The 16708-nt window shown below is 43.2% G+C and overlaps 1 protein-coding gene across 8 annotated transcripts in view; it reads right to left on the reverse strand.

The window, feature by feature from the left end:
• Nucleotides 1-13538, reverse strand: part of IPPK (inositol-pentakisphosphate 2-kinase) — a 100615-nt gene extending 87077 nt beyond the window's left edge. For 5 of the 8 annotated variants that reach the window (XM_073352360.2, XM_073352357.2, XM_073352354.2 and 2 more), the window contains exon 1: nt 13183-13225. Coding sequence is in view for 2 of the 8 variants with exons in the window: in XM_073352353.2 (XP_073208454.1) it covers nt 13183-13263 (81 nt within the window). In the remaining 6 variants the exon portion in view is untranslated. Of the gene's footprint in view, nt 1-13182 lie in introns of all 8 variants that reach the window. The other 3 variants (XM_073352362.2, XM_073352353.2, XM_073352356.2) reach the window with 2 other exon arrangements.
• Nucleotides 13539-16708: the final 3170 nt, after the last annotated feature.

A 16708-nucleotide genomic window follows, 5' to 3' on the forward strand; every position in this document is an offset into this window, starting at 1 on the left:
TGTTTTTTAATTTGGGGTATAAATTTAAGTTGAGCCTTTAGTATCTTTAAAAAGTTGCCCTGCAGCTTGCAGAGATTTCACTTTGGGCACTGTACCTTTTAATTTCTGTTTAACTAACCTCCTCATTTTTGTATAGTTCCCCTTTCTGAAATTAAATGTTACACAGTGTTGGGCCTCTGTGGTGTTTTTCCTGCCATGGGGATATTAAATTTAAATATATTATGCTGACTATTACCAAGCAGTCCAGCTATATTCACTTCTTGGATCTGATTCTGTGCTCCACTTAAGACTAAATCAAGAATCGCCTCTCCTCTGGTGGGCTCGAAGACCAGCTGCTCTAAGAAGCAATCATTTAAGGTGTCAAGAAACTTTATCTGTGCATCCCATCCTGAGGTGACATGTAACCAGTCAATATGGGGATAACTAAAATACCCCATTATTATTATTATTGAGTTTATTTTAATAGCCTCTCTAATCTCCCTGTGCATTTCACAGTCTTTATCACCAACCTGGTCAGGTGGTCGGTAATATATCCCTACTGCTATATTCTGATTATTAGAGCACGGAATTTTTATCCATGGGGATTCTATGATACAGTTTGATTCATTTACGATTTTTATTTCATTTAATTCTATGCTCTCTTTCACATATAATGCCACTCCCTGAGCAGCACGACCTGTTCTGTCCTTCCAATATATTTTGTATCCTGGTATTGTTGTGTCCCATTGATTATCCTCATTCCACCACGTTTCTGTGATGCCTATTATATCAATATCCTCATTTAATACGAGGCATTCTAGTTCACCCATTTTATTATTTAGACATTAAAAACTTGTCTCCTTTTAGCTGTCTGCCATTACACGATGTAACTGAATGGGACTATTTTTTATTTGACTGTTTCTGATCAGACCCTGCCTGTATTTTATCCATCCTCTCGTCCTCACTAGGATATAGAGATTCTCTATTAATAGATCCTCCCCCCAAGAGATGTCCGAACCATGTGCTCCTCTTCACCTGTCATCTTTCCCCCAGCCCTTAGTTTAAAAACTCCAACTATGGCATACAGTTCCTTGTAGAAGTGGCAGTCTGCAGCTTAGCACCAGATCTACTGTTGCACTCCCTGGCCTTGTGGTATCCCAGGTGAAGTTCCCTCGCTTTCACATGCCACTGTTGCTAATCCCTGTCATATTCCTTTAGCTGCATCCTGCATCCAATTGCCTCATAAAAGTCCACATTTCTACAGCTGGTTTGTGACTGTGCTCTCATAGGCTCTTCCCCCCACAGGCCTAGGAGATCCAATACTTCCTAGGCAACTGTCCAAATGACCAGGCAGGAGCGCGTCCACTGCAGGGGTCGGCAACTTGCAGCTCCAGAGTCACATGCGGCAATTTGGCTGCCCCTTTGCAGGCAGCCATTTTTTGAGGGGGTGTGTCAAGGTTCCTTCCCCACTCTTAACTCTAGGGTACAGATGTGGGGACCTGCATGAAAGACCCCCTAAGGTTATTTTTACCAGCTTAGGTTAAAACTTCCCCAAGGTACAAACTTTGCCTTGTCCTTGAACCGTATGCTGCCACCACCAAGCATGTTAAACAAAGAACAGGGAAAGAGCCCACTTGGAGACATCTTCCCCCAAAATATCCCCCCAAGCCCTACACCCCCTTTCCTGGGGAAGGCTTGATAAAAATCCTCACCAATTTGTACAGGTGAACACAGACCCAAATCCTTGGACCATAAGAACAATGAAAAATCTATCAGGTTCTTAAAAGAAGAATTTTAATTAAAGAAAAAGGTAAGAGAATCACCTCTGTCAAATCAGGATGGTAAATACTTTACAGGGTAATCAGATTCAAAACAGAGAATCCCTCTAGGCAAAACCTTAAGTTACAAAAAGACACAAAAACAGGAATATACATTCCATTCAGCACAGCGTATTTTACCAGCCATTAAACAAAAAGCAATCTAATGCATTTCTAGCTAGCTTACTTACTAAGTTTACAGAAGTTCTGAGTCTGCATTCCTGACCTGTTCCCAGCAAAAGCATCACACAGACAAACCCTTTGTTCCCCCCACCCTCCAGCTTTGAAAGTATCTTGTCTCCTCATTGGTCATTTTGATCAGGTGCCAGCAAGGTTATCTTAGCTTCTTAACCATTTACTGGTGAAAGGGTTGTGCCTCTGGCCAGGAAGGATTTTATAGCACTGTATACAGAAAGGTGGTTACCCTTCCCTTTATTTTTTTGACAGGGTGCAAGGTGCAGGCTCTGGCCAGGAGGTGCTTACCCAGGTGCAGCAGGGCTCTGGCCCCACACGGCTCCCAGAAGCAGCTGGCTGCTGGCACATTTCTGTGTGCCCCTTGGGGACAGGGGGGCAGCGGGTCTCTGTGCTGCCAGTGTCCGCAAACACAGCCCCTGCAACTCCCATTGGTAAGAACCTCCTGGCCAGAGCCTGCACCCCCTTCCCAGGTTAGAACCCACTCCTGCACCCAAACTCCCTCCCAGACCCCGCACCCCCTCCTGCACCCCAATCCGCTGCACCAACCCCAGAGCCCCCTCCTGTTTATATTCAAATGGCAGAAGTCACATTAAAAGTATTGGTGAGCAGTAATAACTTTAACATATTCAATTATTATTAGTTGATAAATTCTAACTCTACAACTATGTAAGGGAGCAGTAGGACTGCTCAGAGCTCCAGTACGAAACTGCAGAAAAACCTGAGTGTCTCTGGATTAAGTTTAGAAGTGTGAGCAACAAGAGTGATGTAGTGGTGGGAGTCTGCTATAGACCACCGGACCAGGGGGATGAGGTAGATGAGGCTTTCTTCTGGCAGCTTGCAGAAGCTACTAGATCGCACGCCCTGGTTCTCATGGATGACTTTAAATTTTCCTGATATCTGCTGGGAGAGCAATACAGCGGTGCATAGACAATCCAGGAACTTTTTGGAAAGCGTAGGGGACAATTTCCTGGTGCAAGTGCTAGAGGAGCCAACTAGGGGGGGAGCTTTTCTTGACCTGCTGCTCACAAACCGGGAAGAATTAGTGGGGGAAGCAAAAGTGGATGGGAATCTGGGAGGCAGTGACCATGAGTTGGTTGAGTTCAGGATCCTGACACAGGGAAGAAAGGTAAGCAGCAGGATACGGACCCTGGACTTCAGGAAAGCAGACTTCGACTCCCTCAGGGAACAGATGGGTAGGATCCCCTGGGGGACTAACATGAAGGGGAAAGGAGTCCAGGAGAGCTGGCTGTATTTCAAGGAATCCCTGTTGAGGTTACAGGGACAAACCATCCCGATGTGTCGAAAGAATAGTAAATATGGCAGGCGACCAGCTTGGCTTAACGGTGAAATCCTAGCGGATCTTAAACATAAAAAAGAAGCTTACAAGAAGTGGAAGGTTGGACATATGACCAGGGAAGAGTATAAAAATATTGCTCGGGCATGTAGGAATGAAATCAGGAGGGCCAAATTGCACCTGGAGCTGCAGCTAGCGAAAGATGTCAAGAGTAACAAGAAGGGTTTCTTCAAGTATGTTGGCAACAAGAAGAAAGCCAAGGAAAGTGTGGGCCCCTTAATAAATGAGGGAGGCAACCTAGTGACAGAGGATGTGGAAAAAGCTAATGTACTCAATGCTTTTTTTGCCTCTGTCTTCACGAACAAGGTCAGCTCCCAGACTGCTGCGCTGGGCATCACAACATGGGGAATAGATGGCCAGCCCTCTGTGGAGATAGAGGTGGTTAGGGACTATTTAGAAAAGCTGGACGTGCACAAGTCCATGGGGCCGGATGAGTCGCATCCGAGAGTGCTCAAGGAATTGGCGGCTGTGATTGCAGAGCCATTGGCCATTATCTTTGAAAACTCGTGGCGAACGGGAAAGTCCCGGATGACTGGAAAAAGGCTAATGTAGTGCCAATCTTTAAAAAAGGGAAGAAGGAGGATCCTGGGAACTACAGGCCAGTCAGCCTCACCTCAGTCCCTGGAAAAATCATGGAGCATATCCTCAAAGAATCAATCCTGAAGCACTTACATGAGAGGAAAGTGATCAGGAACAGTCAGCATGGATTCACCAAGGGAAGGTCATGCCTGACTAATCTAATCGCCTTCTATGATGAGATTACTGGTTCTGTGGATGAAGGGAAAGCGTGGATGTATTGTTTCCTGACTTTAGCAAAGCTTTCAACACGGTCTCCCACAGTATTCTTGTCAGCAAGTTAAAGAAGTATGGGTTGGATGAATGCACTATAAGGTGGGCAGAAAGTTGGCTAGATTGTCGGGCTCAACGGGTAGTGATCACTGGCTCCATGTCTAGTTGGCAGCCGGTGTCAAGTGGAGTGCCCCGGGGTCGGTCCTGGGGCCGGTTTTGTTCAATATCTTCATAAATGATCTGGAGGATGGTGTGGATTGCACTCTCAGCAAATTTGCGGATGATACTAAACTAGGAGGAGTGGTTGATATGCTGGAGGGCAGGGATAGGATAGAGGGACCTAGACAAATTAGAGGATTGGGCCAAAAGAAATCTGATGAGGTTCAATAAGGATAAGTGCAGGGTCCTGCACTTAGGACGGAAGAACCCAATGCACAGCTACAGACTAGGGACCGAATGGCTAGGCAGCAGTTCTTCAGAAAAGGACCTAGGGATGACAGTGGATGAGAAGCTGGATATGAGTCAGCAGTGTGCCCTTGTTCCCAAGAAGGCCAATGGCATTTTGGAAGTATAAGTAAGGGCATAGCGAGCAGATCGAGGGACGTGATCATTCCCCTCTATTCGACATTGGTGAGGCCTCATCTGGAGTACTGTGTCCAGTTTTGGGCCCCACACTACAAGAAGGATGTGGATTAATTGGAGAGAGTTCAGCGAAGGGCAACAAAAATTATTAAGGGTCTGGAACACATGAGTTATGAGGAGAGGCTGAGGGAACTGGGATTGTTTAGCCTGCAGAAGAGAAGAATGAGAGGGGATCTGATAGCTGCTTTCAACTACCTGAGAGGTGGTTCCAGAGAGGATGGTTCTAGACTATTCTCAGTGGCAGAAGAGGACAGGACAAGAGTAATGGTCTCAAGTTGCAGTGGGGGAGGTTTAGATTGGATATTAGGAAAAACTTTTTCACTAGGAGGGTGGTGAAACACTGGAATGTGTTACCTAGGGAGGTGGTAGAATCTCCTTCCTTAGAAGTTTTTAAGGTCAGGCTTGACAAAGCCCTGGCTGGGATGATTTAATTGGGGATTGCTCCTGCTTTGAGCAGGGGGTTGGACTAGATGACCTCCTGAGGTCCCTTCCAACCCTGATATTCTATGAGTCTAAGTAGCTTTGTGTGTGATGAGGCTCTTGAAATATTTTGGTCAAAGACAAAATAAAAAAAATGGCTCTTCTATGAAAGATTGCCAACCCCTAATATAGTGCATAGAGCCTGCCTGGTCAGTTGCACATAGCAAGGGTGAGCTGCTAGGTTTGCTTGCTAAAGTGGGCAATCAGGAAAAAAAGCACTTCAAAAACCACACAGAAGGTTCTGAGGGAGGGAGGTAGCAGCTTCCGGTCTCTGTGACCCCTGACTAATGCTGTTTAAAATTGTGATAACTGCTGGAAGACTGTTAGGGTCAGCATATGCCATATAGTATTTACACTCACACTGTGAGCCTCAGTATGTTGACCGTGACTTTATGCTACTCAGCGAGGGTAGTTTTACTGCATCACTGTAACAGGGCACTTACATCACAGTGAAATTGAGTGTAGATACATGCACACACAGCTGAAGCAAGGCAACTCACATCAGCCTAACTATGTAGTACAGACTAGGCCTCAGTACACATGTAGTCACAGGAGCCCGAGATTACTTCACACAGCTCCTTCAGCAAGGAAAAAAAAATGCTCAACTTACAGTCTGACATGAATTATCCTATTTCTTTGAAGTATTGATACTAAAGTAATATTCATAAGATTTGGAAGTCATTTCACTTATGAAATGAGCTGTATACATTTTCAAAGATCTGCGGTTCACTTTATGTTTTTCTTTTCATAAGAAATCTCAGTCTTTCACTCATCTTTGAAAACTCCAAACTGCCATGAAGCAAGAGCTTTATAGATTTTTGAAAGAATAACCAAATAAAAGCAGCTAAACTGCCTCTCCCTGAAAAAAAGAAAAAGACAGACAGACAGCATTCACTGCACATTTTATTAAATAGCCAACTGGCAAAGCAAAAACAATAGCCTTGTAGCACGGCATCCCTAAGATCTAGTTCCTTTCTCAAATACACTCAGTGCAAAGCGCTGTAATGCACTGAAAAACAAAACAGCAACCAGAAGAAATACGACCATAAGCCGATAAGGAGACAACAGGTTTTCAAAGTTCAAGATATTAATAAATAGGACACCTCTGCACAAGTGCACAGGGATGAACGGGATAGGATTGGAAAATCTTCCTGGGTTATGTCTTTTAAAATGGTAAATTAAAGATCTTAAAAGGCACACAGAGGAAACAAATCTATTCTTCTGAATGTAGAATCTACATCACACTCCATTCAAAAGAATAAACATAGCTGTAGTTATTTCATAGTAGTCTCTCAAAAAAGAGACGTTAATATGTATTTAGTTATTGAATCTGCTGTTAACCTGTAGGCAACAATACTATACATTTATAACTTCATCTTAACTGTTTAGCAAACAAGTTTCAGCAACCTACAAAGCACACCAACTTCATACTATTTCATTATTAAACACATCTGAAAAATCTTAAGTGCCCTTGTACCATTAGCTGTTGAAATGCTAAGTCTATAAATGCTTTTAACAGTTTACAAAGGAAGACTATTCTGGTTTGAAATCATGGCAGCTACTTCAATGAGCATCAGAGTAATCAGTCATTTAGACTTTAGTCATAATATTACTAGTTTTTGTGCAAGTCTTATAACAAGCTAACAAGTTCAGAACAGAAACCTTTAAGAAATGATTATCATACCCACCGGTGGTATTTTCTCCTTGAAAGCAGGGGTTCTCAGGGATACACGTACTCTGGGAGTACGCGGAGATCTTCCAGGAGGTAGGTACATCAACTCATCTAGATATTTGCCTAGTTTTACAACAGGCTACATAAAAAGCACTAGTGAAGTCAGTACAAACTAAAACGCCATACAGACAATGACTTGTTTATACTGTTCTATAAACTATACACTGAAATGTAAAGGACAATATTTATATTCCAATCGATTTATTTTATAATTCTACAGTAAAATGAGAAAGCAAGCAGTTTTTCCAGTAATAGTGTGCTGTGATATGTCTGTATTTTTATGTCTGATTTTGAAAGTAAGTAGTTTTTAAATTAGGTGAAGCTTGGGTGACACAAGACAAAGTCCCCTGAAAGGGATACAGTAGTCTGGAAAGATTGAGAACCACTGCTCTAAAGCACTTTTGGAATAACATGTATGCAACCTGAGCTAATTCTCCCATTCTTCCCTTACTGCTAGGACCAAATGTTAGCATACAAACATTTTTCAAACAATTAGTACTAATGATACTGTATTACAACCCCCACCAAACACACAAAACCCTGTAACTTCAACTAACAGCATTACCATGAACATTAATATTAGTAAAGCATCAATATTGGCTGAAGGAAAAACCAACAAGAGCACCAACCTGCCATAGCCCTCGCATTACATTTGTTACCATTTCTCTTAAATCTCAGAATTCCACCTTTACTGACATTACATTCAAAGTCCCGAAGAAAGGCCCCAGGATTTTCAAGCCAACAGAAAAATGCCTAATGGCGTCTGCTATTTTATTATTTTGCATTTGTGACAAGTGTTCTAACTCAAACATAAGCAGACTTTGTCCGCCTGAGGGCTTCATTAATGAATGGACATGAACCAGAGGGCTGCTCCAAATTCTCATGAAAATGGAATCACAGATGCCACATAAAGACAAGTTCCAGCATACAATGCTCCACGTTGTAAATTTGCTCTGAACATGATGGAATATTGTATGCCAAGAGCTGAAGTCCTAAAGGCATTAAATCTCATTGTTAAATTCTGTGGGTAATGTTTTACTCACACTTGTAGAATGACCAGCTCCACATTATACAGTAAAACAATGGTCTTGGCATAGAGAGTCAGAACCTAGACACTTAGGTTCTTCCTAGCCATACACAATTTAACACCCCAAATGCCACAAAAATCTGTAAATTAAGTTTCTCAGTGAGACAGCAATTAATAAAATAGTATTATTCCCTGTGCTCCAAAAATGGGAAACAGAACTGCAAAGGCTGTATCTAATTCATAAATCACACTAAGCTGTCTAGCTAACTTAGGGCTTGTCTACACTGACAATTTACAGCACTGCAACTTTCTGGCTCAGGGGTGTGAAAAAACACCCCCAAGCGCAGCAAGTTTTAGCGCTGTAAAGCAACAGTGTAGACAGTGCACCAATGCTGGGAGCTACGCCCCTTGTGGAGGTGGGGTTTTTTTTGTTTTGTTGTTGTTGTTGTTGTAAGAGCACTGCGACCACACAAGGCACTTTAAAGCACTGCCACAGCAGCGCTTTAGCATTACCAGCTTAGACTAGCCTAAAGATACGGCAAAAAGCCCACTACTTTAAATACATGATCCTGAGGGTAGCACAACCTCCAGTAGCAACAATGACAGTCCCAGTGAGTATACATTTATTATGAAAGTGACAAAAAGTCCAGTTCACTCAGTAAAGACATTTAACTCCTAAATTAATAAAATATTTTGACGACAGTATTATATATTTCACATAGAAAAAGTAGTCGCATGACAATATTTACATGTAACTCAACACAAGCCCTCAGAGAGCATAAGCATATTTTCCTCTGAAGGGAAAGAGATTTCAAGATAACCATAGAACCAAAAAAACAAAGATTTCCCCACACTGAAGGCAAAGTATTTTTTTTTTTTTTTTTTTTGCATACTATACATCTATCATTGTGGTATCAAAGACACACTGATCAAAACATGTCAGGACTTAAAAATCCTGTTTCTCCCAGATTCCCAAAATAATTACTCCTTTAGTCTATTAAGCCCCACAAAAACATGCTAATAAGAGAAATCCCTCTTTTTCTGGACCACTCCAAATCATCATGTGCCTTGAAACACAAACCAGTTGTTTACAATTATATTTTAACGAAACATTAGGTTACTGGAGTATACCTATACACCAAAAAAAAAAAAAAAACCACACATGAACAAAAGTCATCAGTTCCAATAAACCAAAGGAAAAGCATACATACTAGATTATATACTGAGGGAAAGAAAGGGAATTCATTAGTTCTCTCTTTACAGCAGAAATATCAAACACTCTTTATTTCAAGCCCTGTTTGAAATACAGAATACCTAAAGAAGATTGCCTAATTTAGAAAATTGCTCTTTCATTTTTAATGTAGGAATCTCTGCTGGTAAACACTGGTTAAAAATGCAAATCTACACAAAAGATGTGCAGCTCCCCTCTGACAAGTGAGACACCACCCCCACTTGATAGAAGTCCATGGCTCACAAAAAGGAGATCTTTCTCCTATGTAGAAAACCTTTATTACAGCAATTGCTTGCAAATCTCATTCTCCTGGCTTAACTGGGGGAGTGAGGAAGAAAAACAGGTTTGATAAGGCCCTGTTTACTCTAAAGCTCCAAACCACAGGACAAGTTAACTGATGGGATAGCACCAATGTGGATATCAATGGTGCAAGGTACCCACACTAACCCTGCTCTTTCTGATGAAATGTTTCTCGACATCCACATTTGTGTTGCACCGTGTAGTTGCAGTTGCATTGCCTTTTAGGTACGTATTCCACAGTTCACAGCACAATGCTCTGAACCAGGAGCTTATGGGAAATTTCCAAGGACCACCAGGAAAGATACTAGATGGACTACCTAAGGAGTGACTGGTGAAATGTGAGACAGTAATAAAGCGACTATTCACACTGAAGGGCCTTCTATACCTTCAATTCCTACCTGCACTGGCACTGCACAGGAGAGGACCATAGTGTGATTACGCTTGCCTTAAGCAAGTCTAATCCAAACAGTGCAAGCATTCACACACCAGTAGAAGCAATCTTGCTTATGAATGAGTGATGTGTCACAAGTATTCTAGGGCAGGGGTGGCCAACCTGAGCCTCAGAAGGAGCCAGGATTTACCAATGTACATTGCCAAAGAGCCACAGTAATATATCAGCAGCCCCCCATCAGCTCCCCCTTTCCTCCCACCCGCCGGCAGCCCTGCAGATCAGCACCTCCCCGCTCCCTCCCCGCACCTCCCAATCAGCTGTTTCATGGCATGCAGGAAGCTCTGGGGAGAGGAGGGAGGGCATGGCAGGCTCAGGGGAGGGGGCAGGAAGGGGTGGAGTGGGGGCAGGGCCTGTGGCAGAACCAGGGGTTGAGCAGTGAGCACCCCATGGCACATTGGAAAGTTGGTGCCTGCAGCTCCAGCCCCGGAGTCAGTGACTATACAATGAGACGCATATCAACTTCTGAAGAGCCGCATGTGGCTACCTATTCTAGGGCAACCAAACAATGATTCCAAGCCAGATGTCTCCTGTGCTACATTCAGGTTTCAAAACTTTAAGAGACAAGGACTTTTTCGCAGCATTTCAGCCTCAAGTTACATATCACATATCACCCACTGTGAAGCAAGAACTGCATTTAAGAATAGATACAATTGTTGCACAATCGAGATACAAGAAAGTGTGACATGCTTGGACTGAACAAAACTTTAGTCACTACTTTGCGTATGCAACTGTTCCATTAGCACACACCTAGGCTGACTGACAGCAGACCATTAGAATGACAATAGCACATATGACTAGTGATTATCAACAACAAAACTAAGCTAGTATTTAAACAGTATTTCATATGTTCTAACTTTTTTAATTAAAATAGTTCATAAGTGACCCACAAACCTAGAAGTATTAAGAAGCAAGACTCATTGGCTTGATGCTGTTTGTACTGGAGCAACAACATGCACCCTCCCATTGCACTGCAAACATCGCAAACTTTTTTTGTTGTGTTGAAAAGAGATTTGACAGTTATATGGAATTTAAGGTAGGATTCTACACTTTCCACATGTTTAAATTGCATCATGTCCCTGGAATAAGTAATCCCTTAAGTACAATGGAGCACTGTTTCTGAGATTCCCACCATCCAACTACTGAATGCTGGGTTTGGTATTTTTTAAAATTGCACATAAAAAAACCATAACATTGTAAGTAAGGAGCAAAACTATATTCAACTCTCTCACAGTAACTTATGAAAATTTTCAACGTAAGGGGCAGAAGAAAGTAGAAAAGTCTCCAAGCTCAAATAAAAATAGGTGCCATAATAGCCTTAGCACATTTTTACACATGGTTCTGAATTCTCCTTAGCTAAATTGATTAATACATTACAAGGGGAAAAGCAATTGCACTGGTCTGAAGTTTAGAACCTGATATATTCAGTCCTGGACCAGTAAAAATATGGGTGGAGCAAGTTTTAAGGACTATCAACTCAAACCATAAATGCTTACACAAATGCCTCCTGTCTTTGATCAACTCTGCTTTACCAATAGTAGAAAAGGTTGTTTTAAATCTATGAACAGTATCAGAAGATAAGAGATCTTGGAAAATAACAGTCACTTATATCCATGCTGGAATTAGCATACAAGGCTACAAATGAAATAGCATACAAGGCTACAGAAACCTTGCCAGAACCATATATATACTTGTCTTAAAAGCATGTATAAAGTTGTGATGCCTAATAATTGTAATAAATGAAAATGCACAGCAAAAGAGAAGTGAAGAAGAGTAATAATATCCTGGCAGCAGTAAAATGACTGCACACCTTTTTAATCCAGTACAGAAGACACATAGGTATTTACAAGATTTTCTAGTACATTCATCACCAGCATCTGAGCATATAAGGTTAATGAATTTAGTCTCAAAATTCCCCAATGAGGTATGGATTTATTCCCTTTTTACAGATGGAAAATGGAGGCACAGAGATTAAATGACATGCCTGTATTCACAGAGGAAGTCTATGACAGAGTCAAAAGCAGAACCCAAATCTCCTTAATCTCAGTTCATTGTCTTAGCCACAAATTCACTCTCTCTCTCTAGTGCGGTGGGGGGGAAGGATGGGGGTGGGGGGAGGATGGGGAAGATACTACTAGTGTTCCTCCTTCATCCCTTAAAATGTTTTTCCACATCTTTATTCCTTCTCCTCCCTCCCTCACCCACAGTGTAAGGTAACAAACTTTCCCTGGTGCTTTTCCCACATCTCCCCTCAAAAACATAGTAAATGACTACTCATCAGGTCCTTTTCCCCTTAAAAGGGGGTGCAGACTTTAAGGAAGGCCGCAGGTTTAAATGTCAGGTAAACAATCTGTGCTAGCCCCTTCCATAGTTGTGGCAGTTTCACTCCATACCACACCCCACCCGGGGGAAGAAAACCAGGAAATGGAATCCTAGAGACATTATTAGAATGGAAAACTACCTGTATAGGAAATGAGAAAAAGCACCAGGCAAAGTCTCCTTCCCTTCCAGCTGGGGAGGGGAGGTTGTGTGCCGAAGAATTTGGAATATTTTAAAGGCATGAATGAGAACAAAGGAATAAATCACTTTTCAAAAGTAATCCTAGCTCTCTACATTTGTGAGAGAAAAAGAGGCAGCAGGGGAGACTTGACCTAGGATTTCATCCCACAGCTCCCCTTCCCAGATAAGTGTACTGGGAAGGGATGCAATTTCCCTGTAGTCACCCCTCCCACACAAACCTCCGCCTCCCACTACGGAAAGGGCTAAAATTCCCTGAAGCCCCCAACTCTTGCTGCCTCTCTCCAGGTGAAGGTGCGGAGAGTAGTTTCCCTAGGACTTTACTCCCCCCGCCATCCTGCATCTCTCTCAATGGGGGGCGTTACCCCCACAAACACCCTCGTAAGCGCCACTGCTCAGCTCCACACGGGGCGGCAGGCCGTGGGACTTCCCCGGAGCCCACCCCGGCTTCCCCGCCCTCTGAGCAGGAACCCCTTTAAACAGTGGGGGCCATGGCCTCTGACCTGTGCCCTCCGACCCCTGGCCCGTCGGAGGGGCTCGGAGCGGCTCCTGCGCAGCAGCGACAGCGAAGCGGCCCAAGCCGCCACCCCCGGCGGCCGTTACCAGCCCCGCGCGGAACGCGAGCCGGGGCCAGGCGCCCCGCGCGGAGGAAGGGTTCCGGCTCCCCGTACCTGGCTGTGGGAGACGACGAGGCTCTTGTTCCCTTCCCCGTGGTATTTCCATTCATTCTCATCCATCTTCTCTGCGTCCATCCCCCGCCCGGGCTGCCCCCCGACTCGGTCCCCGTCGGGCGACGGCAGGTCTCCGTCCCGCTGCCGCCGGCCCCGTGGGTCTTCTGCGCGAACGCTCACGAATCAGCCATCTGGTGTTCACGCTCTCCCACAGCCCCCGCAGGCAGCCCGGTTCCCGCAGGAAGTCCCGCCCTCCGCCGGCGAGGTTACGGGGTGGCCGGAGCTCACGCAACCCGAGGCTGGGCCGGCCGCCCAGAGGCTCGTGATTGGCGGGCAGCCATCTTGGGTTTGGTCAGCCCCGCCAGCCGCCATCTTTGATTGGGGCAGGGGCTGGGCTTGCGGAACGAAGTCCTTCCACCTTCACGGAGGGCAGGGAGGGGGTTCGATAGATAGGACTGGTCTGTTTTGTCCGCCATCTTTAGTGGGGGCAGAGGCGGGCGCCTATTTGTCATCCCTCGTGAGTCTGGGGATGGGGTTCAGAACATGGGCATGGGCAAGTGAGCGGGGGCGGGGAGGCTCTGGGGAACGCCTTAACACAGCCACCCCCCCAGCTCGGACTGTCCGAGCAGAATGGGCACTTCCTGGGTGACGTGGGGAGGAGGGGGTCAGTCCATGGGAGCCCATATTCTCAAGGGTATGGAGCTCCCTACAGGTCTAGGAGGGGCACGTTGTCCGGGCTACCCCACACCCCCGAGGGTGATCTCCTCTGGATCACAGTGTAAAGGGATGGACACATTTTGCAAGGTGCTGCATAAGCTTCGAAGTGGGCTCCTCTGCACTTCCGTTTGTTCAATGAGTCACAAAGAACATTGACTGGTCTTAACTGGAGCAAGGACTACGGCTGTGTAATATTAAATGTACCACCCTGAAGCGCAGTGTAGGAAAGAAAAGGAGGACTTGTGGCACCTTAGAGACTAACCAATTTATTTGAGCATAAGCTTTCGTGAGCTCCAGCATCACGAAAGCTTATGCTCAAATAAATTGGTTAGTCTCTAAGGGGCCACTAGTACTCCTTTTCCTTTTGCAAATACAGACTAACACGGCTGCTACCCTGAAACCAGTGTAGGAAAGGCTACTCCTAACGTGTGAGCTGTCCTTATTCCTACTGTGGTGAAACACAGCTCTGTCACGGTAAAGCTTTCTAGTGTTATCACTCACGAATTTAAAAAAAAAATCACAAGTCAGGATCTCAAAAAACTATGATTGGTTTTAAAAACATATTTTAAGAAATAATGTTGGAGTTCTTTTTATTGCCTTCTGCTTTTTGAGCCTTCAGAGTGCACTGTAGCCATATTTTCAAGTTTTTCTCCACATAAGGGCCAAAAAATATGTTTTTTGAAAAAGAAAGCTGATTTTCTCACAAATCACTTTTCAAGAGGAACTGAATATCCTATATAGGAAGCTCACATTATTATTGGTCCAGAAGATTTCTTGCCGATAGTGTTTGTGTTTGACAAGGAGTCTGTCCCTATCCATGTCTTCACCCCTGAAAAGCCAGCCGGGGACCCATATTACACACATCACTATGAGAAATCAAATATCTTAGGAGTAGCATGGTATCTCTTTGTGTTTGATTTTTTCCATATATAGAGCTATAACCACAAAATAAAAAAGAACAAAGCTGCTCTTTTAATGGTAGTTGTACCCTCTACAAACAGGTTTCAGAGTAACAGCCGTGTTAGTCTGTATTCGCAAAAAGAAAAGGAGTACTTGTGGCACCTTAGAGACTAACCAATTTATTTGAGCATGAGCTTTCGTGAGCTACAGTACTCCTTTTCTTTTTGCCTCTACAAACAATAGTGCAAATTTGCTGTTGCTGCTGGGAATACAAATACTAGAAGCCACACACCCTTATACTGTTGAGACAAGGAGTACAGATAAATTCCCAGTATCTGAATTTTAATTTATACAAAATTTGTTTATATCCTCTGAATACAAAATTTTTACAGAGGTCAAACTATATGTATCACATACTCTGAAGATAATTGGACTTGTTCTTTTCATAAATTGTTTCCTCATGGTTACAGGAGATGTCAGGGAGCCACAACCTCTTATTTGCCCTTCTTCACTGTGTGAAAGACATGTAACCTCCATGCTTCAGGATACTCATCTTTAAATGAGTAATAACCTACCTTACAGAGGTATTATGAGGCTTTTGAAGTTCTTTACAATACAAACACCTTAAAATAGATTTTTCTTGTCTTCCCTTTGGTTTAATACAATGTCTCAAAAGGACAAATTGTCTAACAAATCCTGATGTCTGATATTATGCCAACACATTTAATGTATATAATGTATACTCAAATATATACTATGCCAGGGGTGGCCAAACTTACTGACTCTCAAAGCTGCATGCAATAATCTTCAGAAATTCAAGAGCCAGGCGTGCCTGCCGGGTCTCAGGGCTTCAGCCTCACTCCTGCTGAACCCCAAGCCCTGGTAAGCACGCCCTGCAGGGCTGGATCCCTAAGAGACCCTTCCCCACAAGGCAGAAGCACCTAGTCCCACCAGTCTTCCTCAGGACAGAAGCCCCGAGCTCCCCTCATCCCAGTCTGGTAGGTGGAGAATGGAGTGGGAGCATAGCGGGCTCCACGAGCCACACTTTAACTGTAAAAGAGATGTGGTTTGGCTACCCCTGTAATATGCAGTAAAGTCTAAACAAATTACTGTTCTTTGCAAATACAGGGTAAAATCCTGAACTTCTTACTCAATCAAAACTTTCACTGAAGTCGACAAAAAAACAATAGCAGTTTTGACCCTTTGAATTTGGCCCTTTAAAGAATCCAGTACTTTTCTTTATGCTTTTTTAATTCTCATTAAGTAGTCTATGAAGTTTTCCCTTTCTGTTATCAAAAATTCTTCCCTCTACTCAAGGTATTAAAGCAGTCAAGATGACACATAAGCAGACATAAGCCTACAAATTCTTGTATGATTTGTATAGTTCCCAAGTTCGGCTTTTAAACAGTCTCATAAAAAAGCAAAACTTTCTATGTGAATGAAAAGAGAAGCTGCACCTGGAAGACTGAAAATAAAACATGTATAATTCTGCCACAAGAGACACTGATCCCTTGTTATACATCTTGGGTTAGATATGTATGTGTGACTGGTTAATTTTTTTAGAACACCGTTTTACTTTAACTGTGCAAATGAATTGTGGTTAAAGTGGCTTATGCTTCTCTCCTTATTTAGTCAAAATATATGCACTGATAGGATTTTCTTATTAAGCAAAACCACATATGCTGAAACATTGAAAAGAAGAAGTGTTCTTTTTTTTATGAAACAATAATATTGAGCTATATTTTTCTTATGAATAGGAAGTTTAAATTATATTTCTGCCTCATTTATGCTTTCCTTTTATCCAGATTTTCTTTATTTTTTTAATATATTGGTTAATTGTCTATGAATATGTAAAATTATAAACAGTGGCATCTGGCACTACCATAATTTTATCAGGAAAACTTTGTAT

Source organism: Lepidochelys kempii, chromosome 7 (assembly GCF_965140285.1).
Source record: "Lepidochelys kempii isolate rLepKem1 chromosome 7, rLepKem1.hap1, whole genome shotgun sequence".
Taxonomy (NCBI): Eukaryota; Metazoa; Chordata; order Testudines; family Cheloniidae; genus Lepidochelys; species Lepidochelys kempii.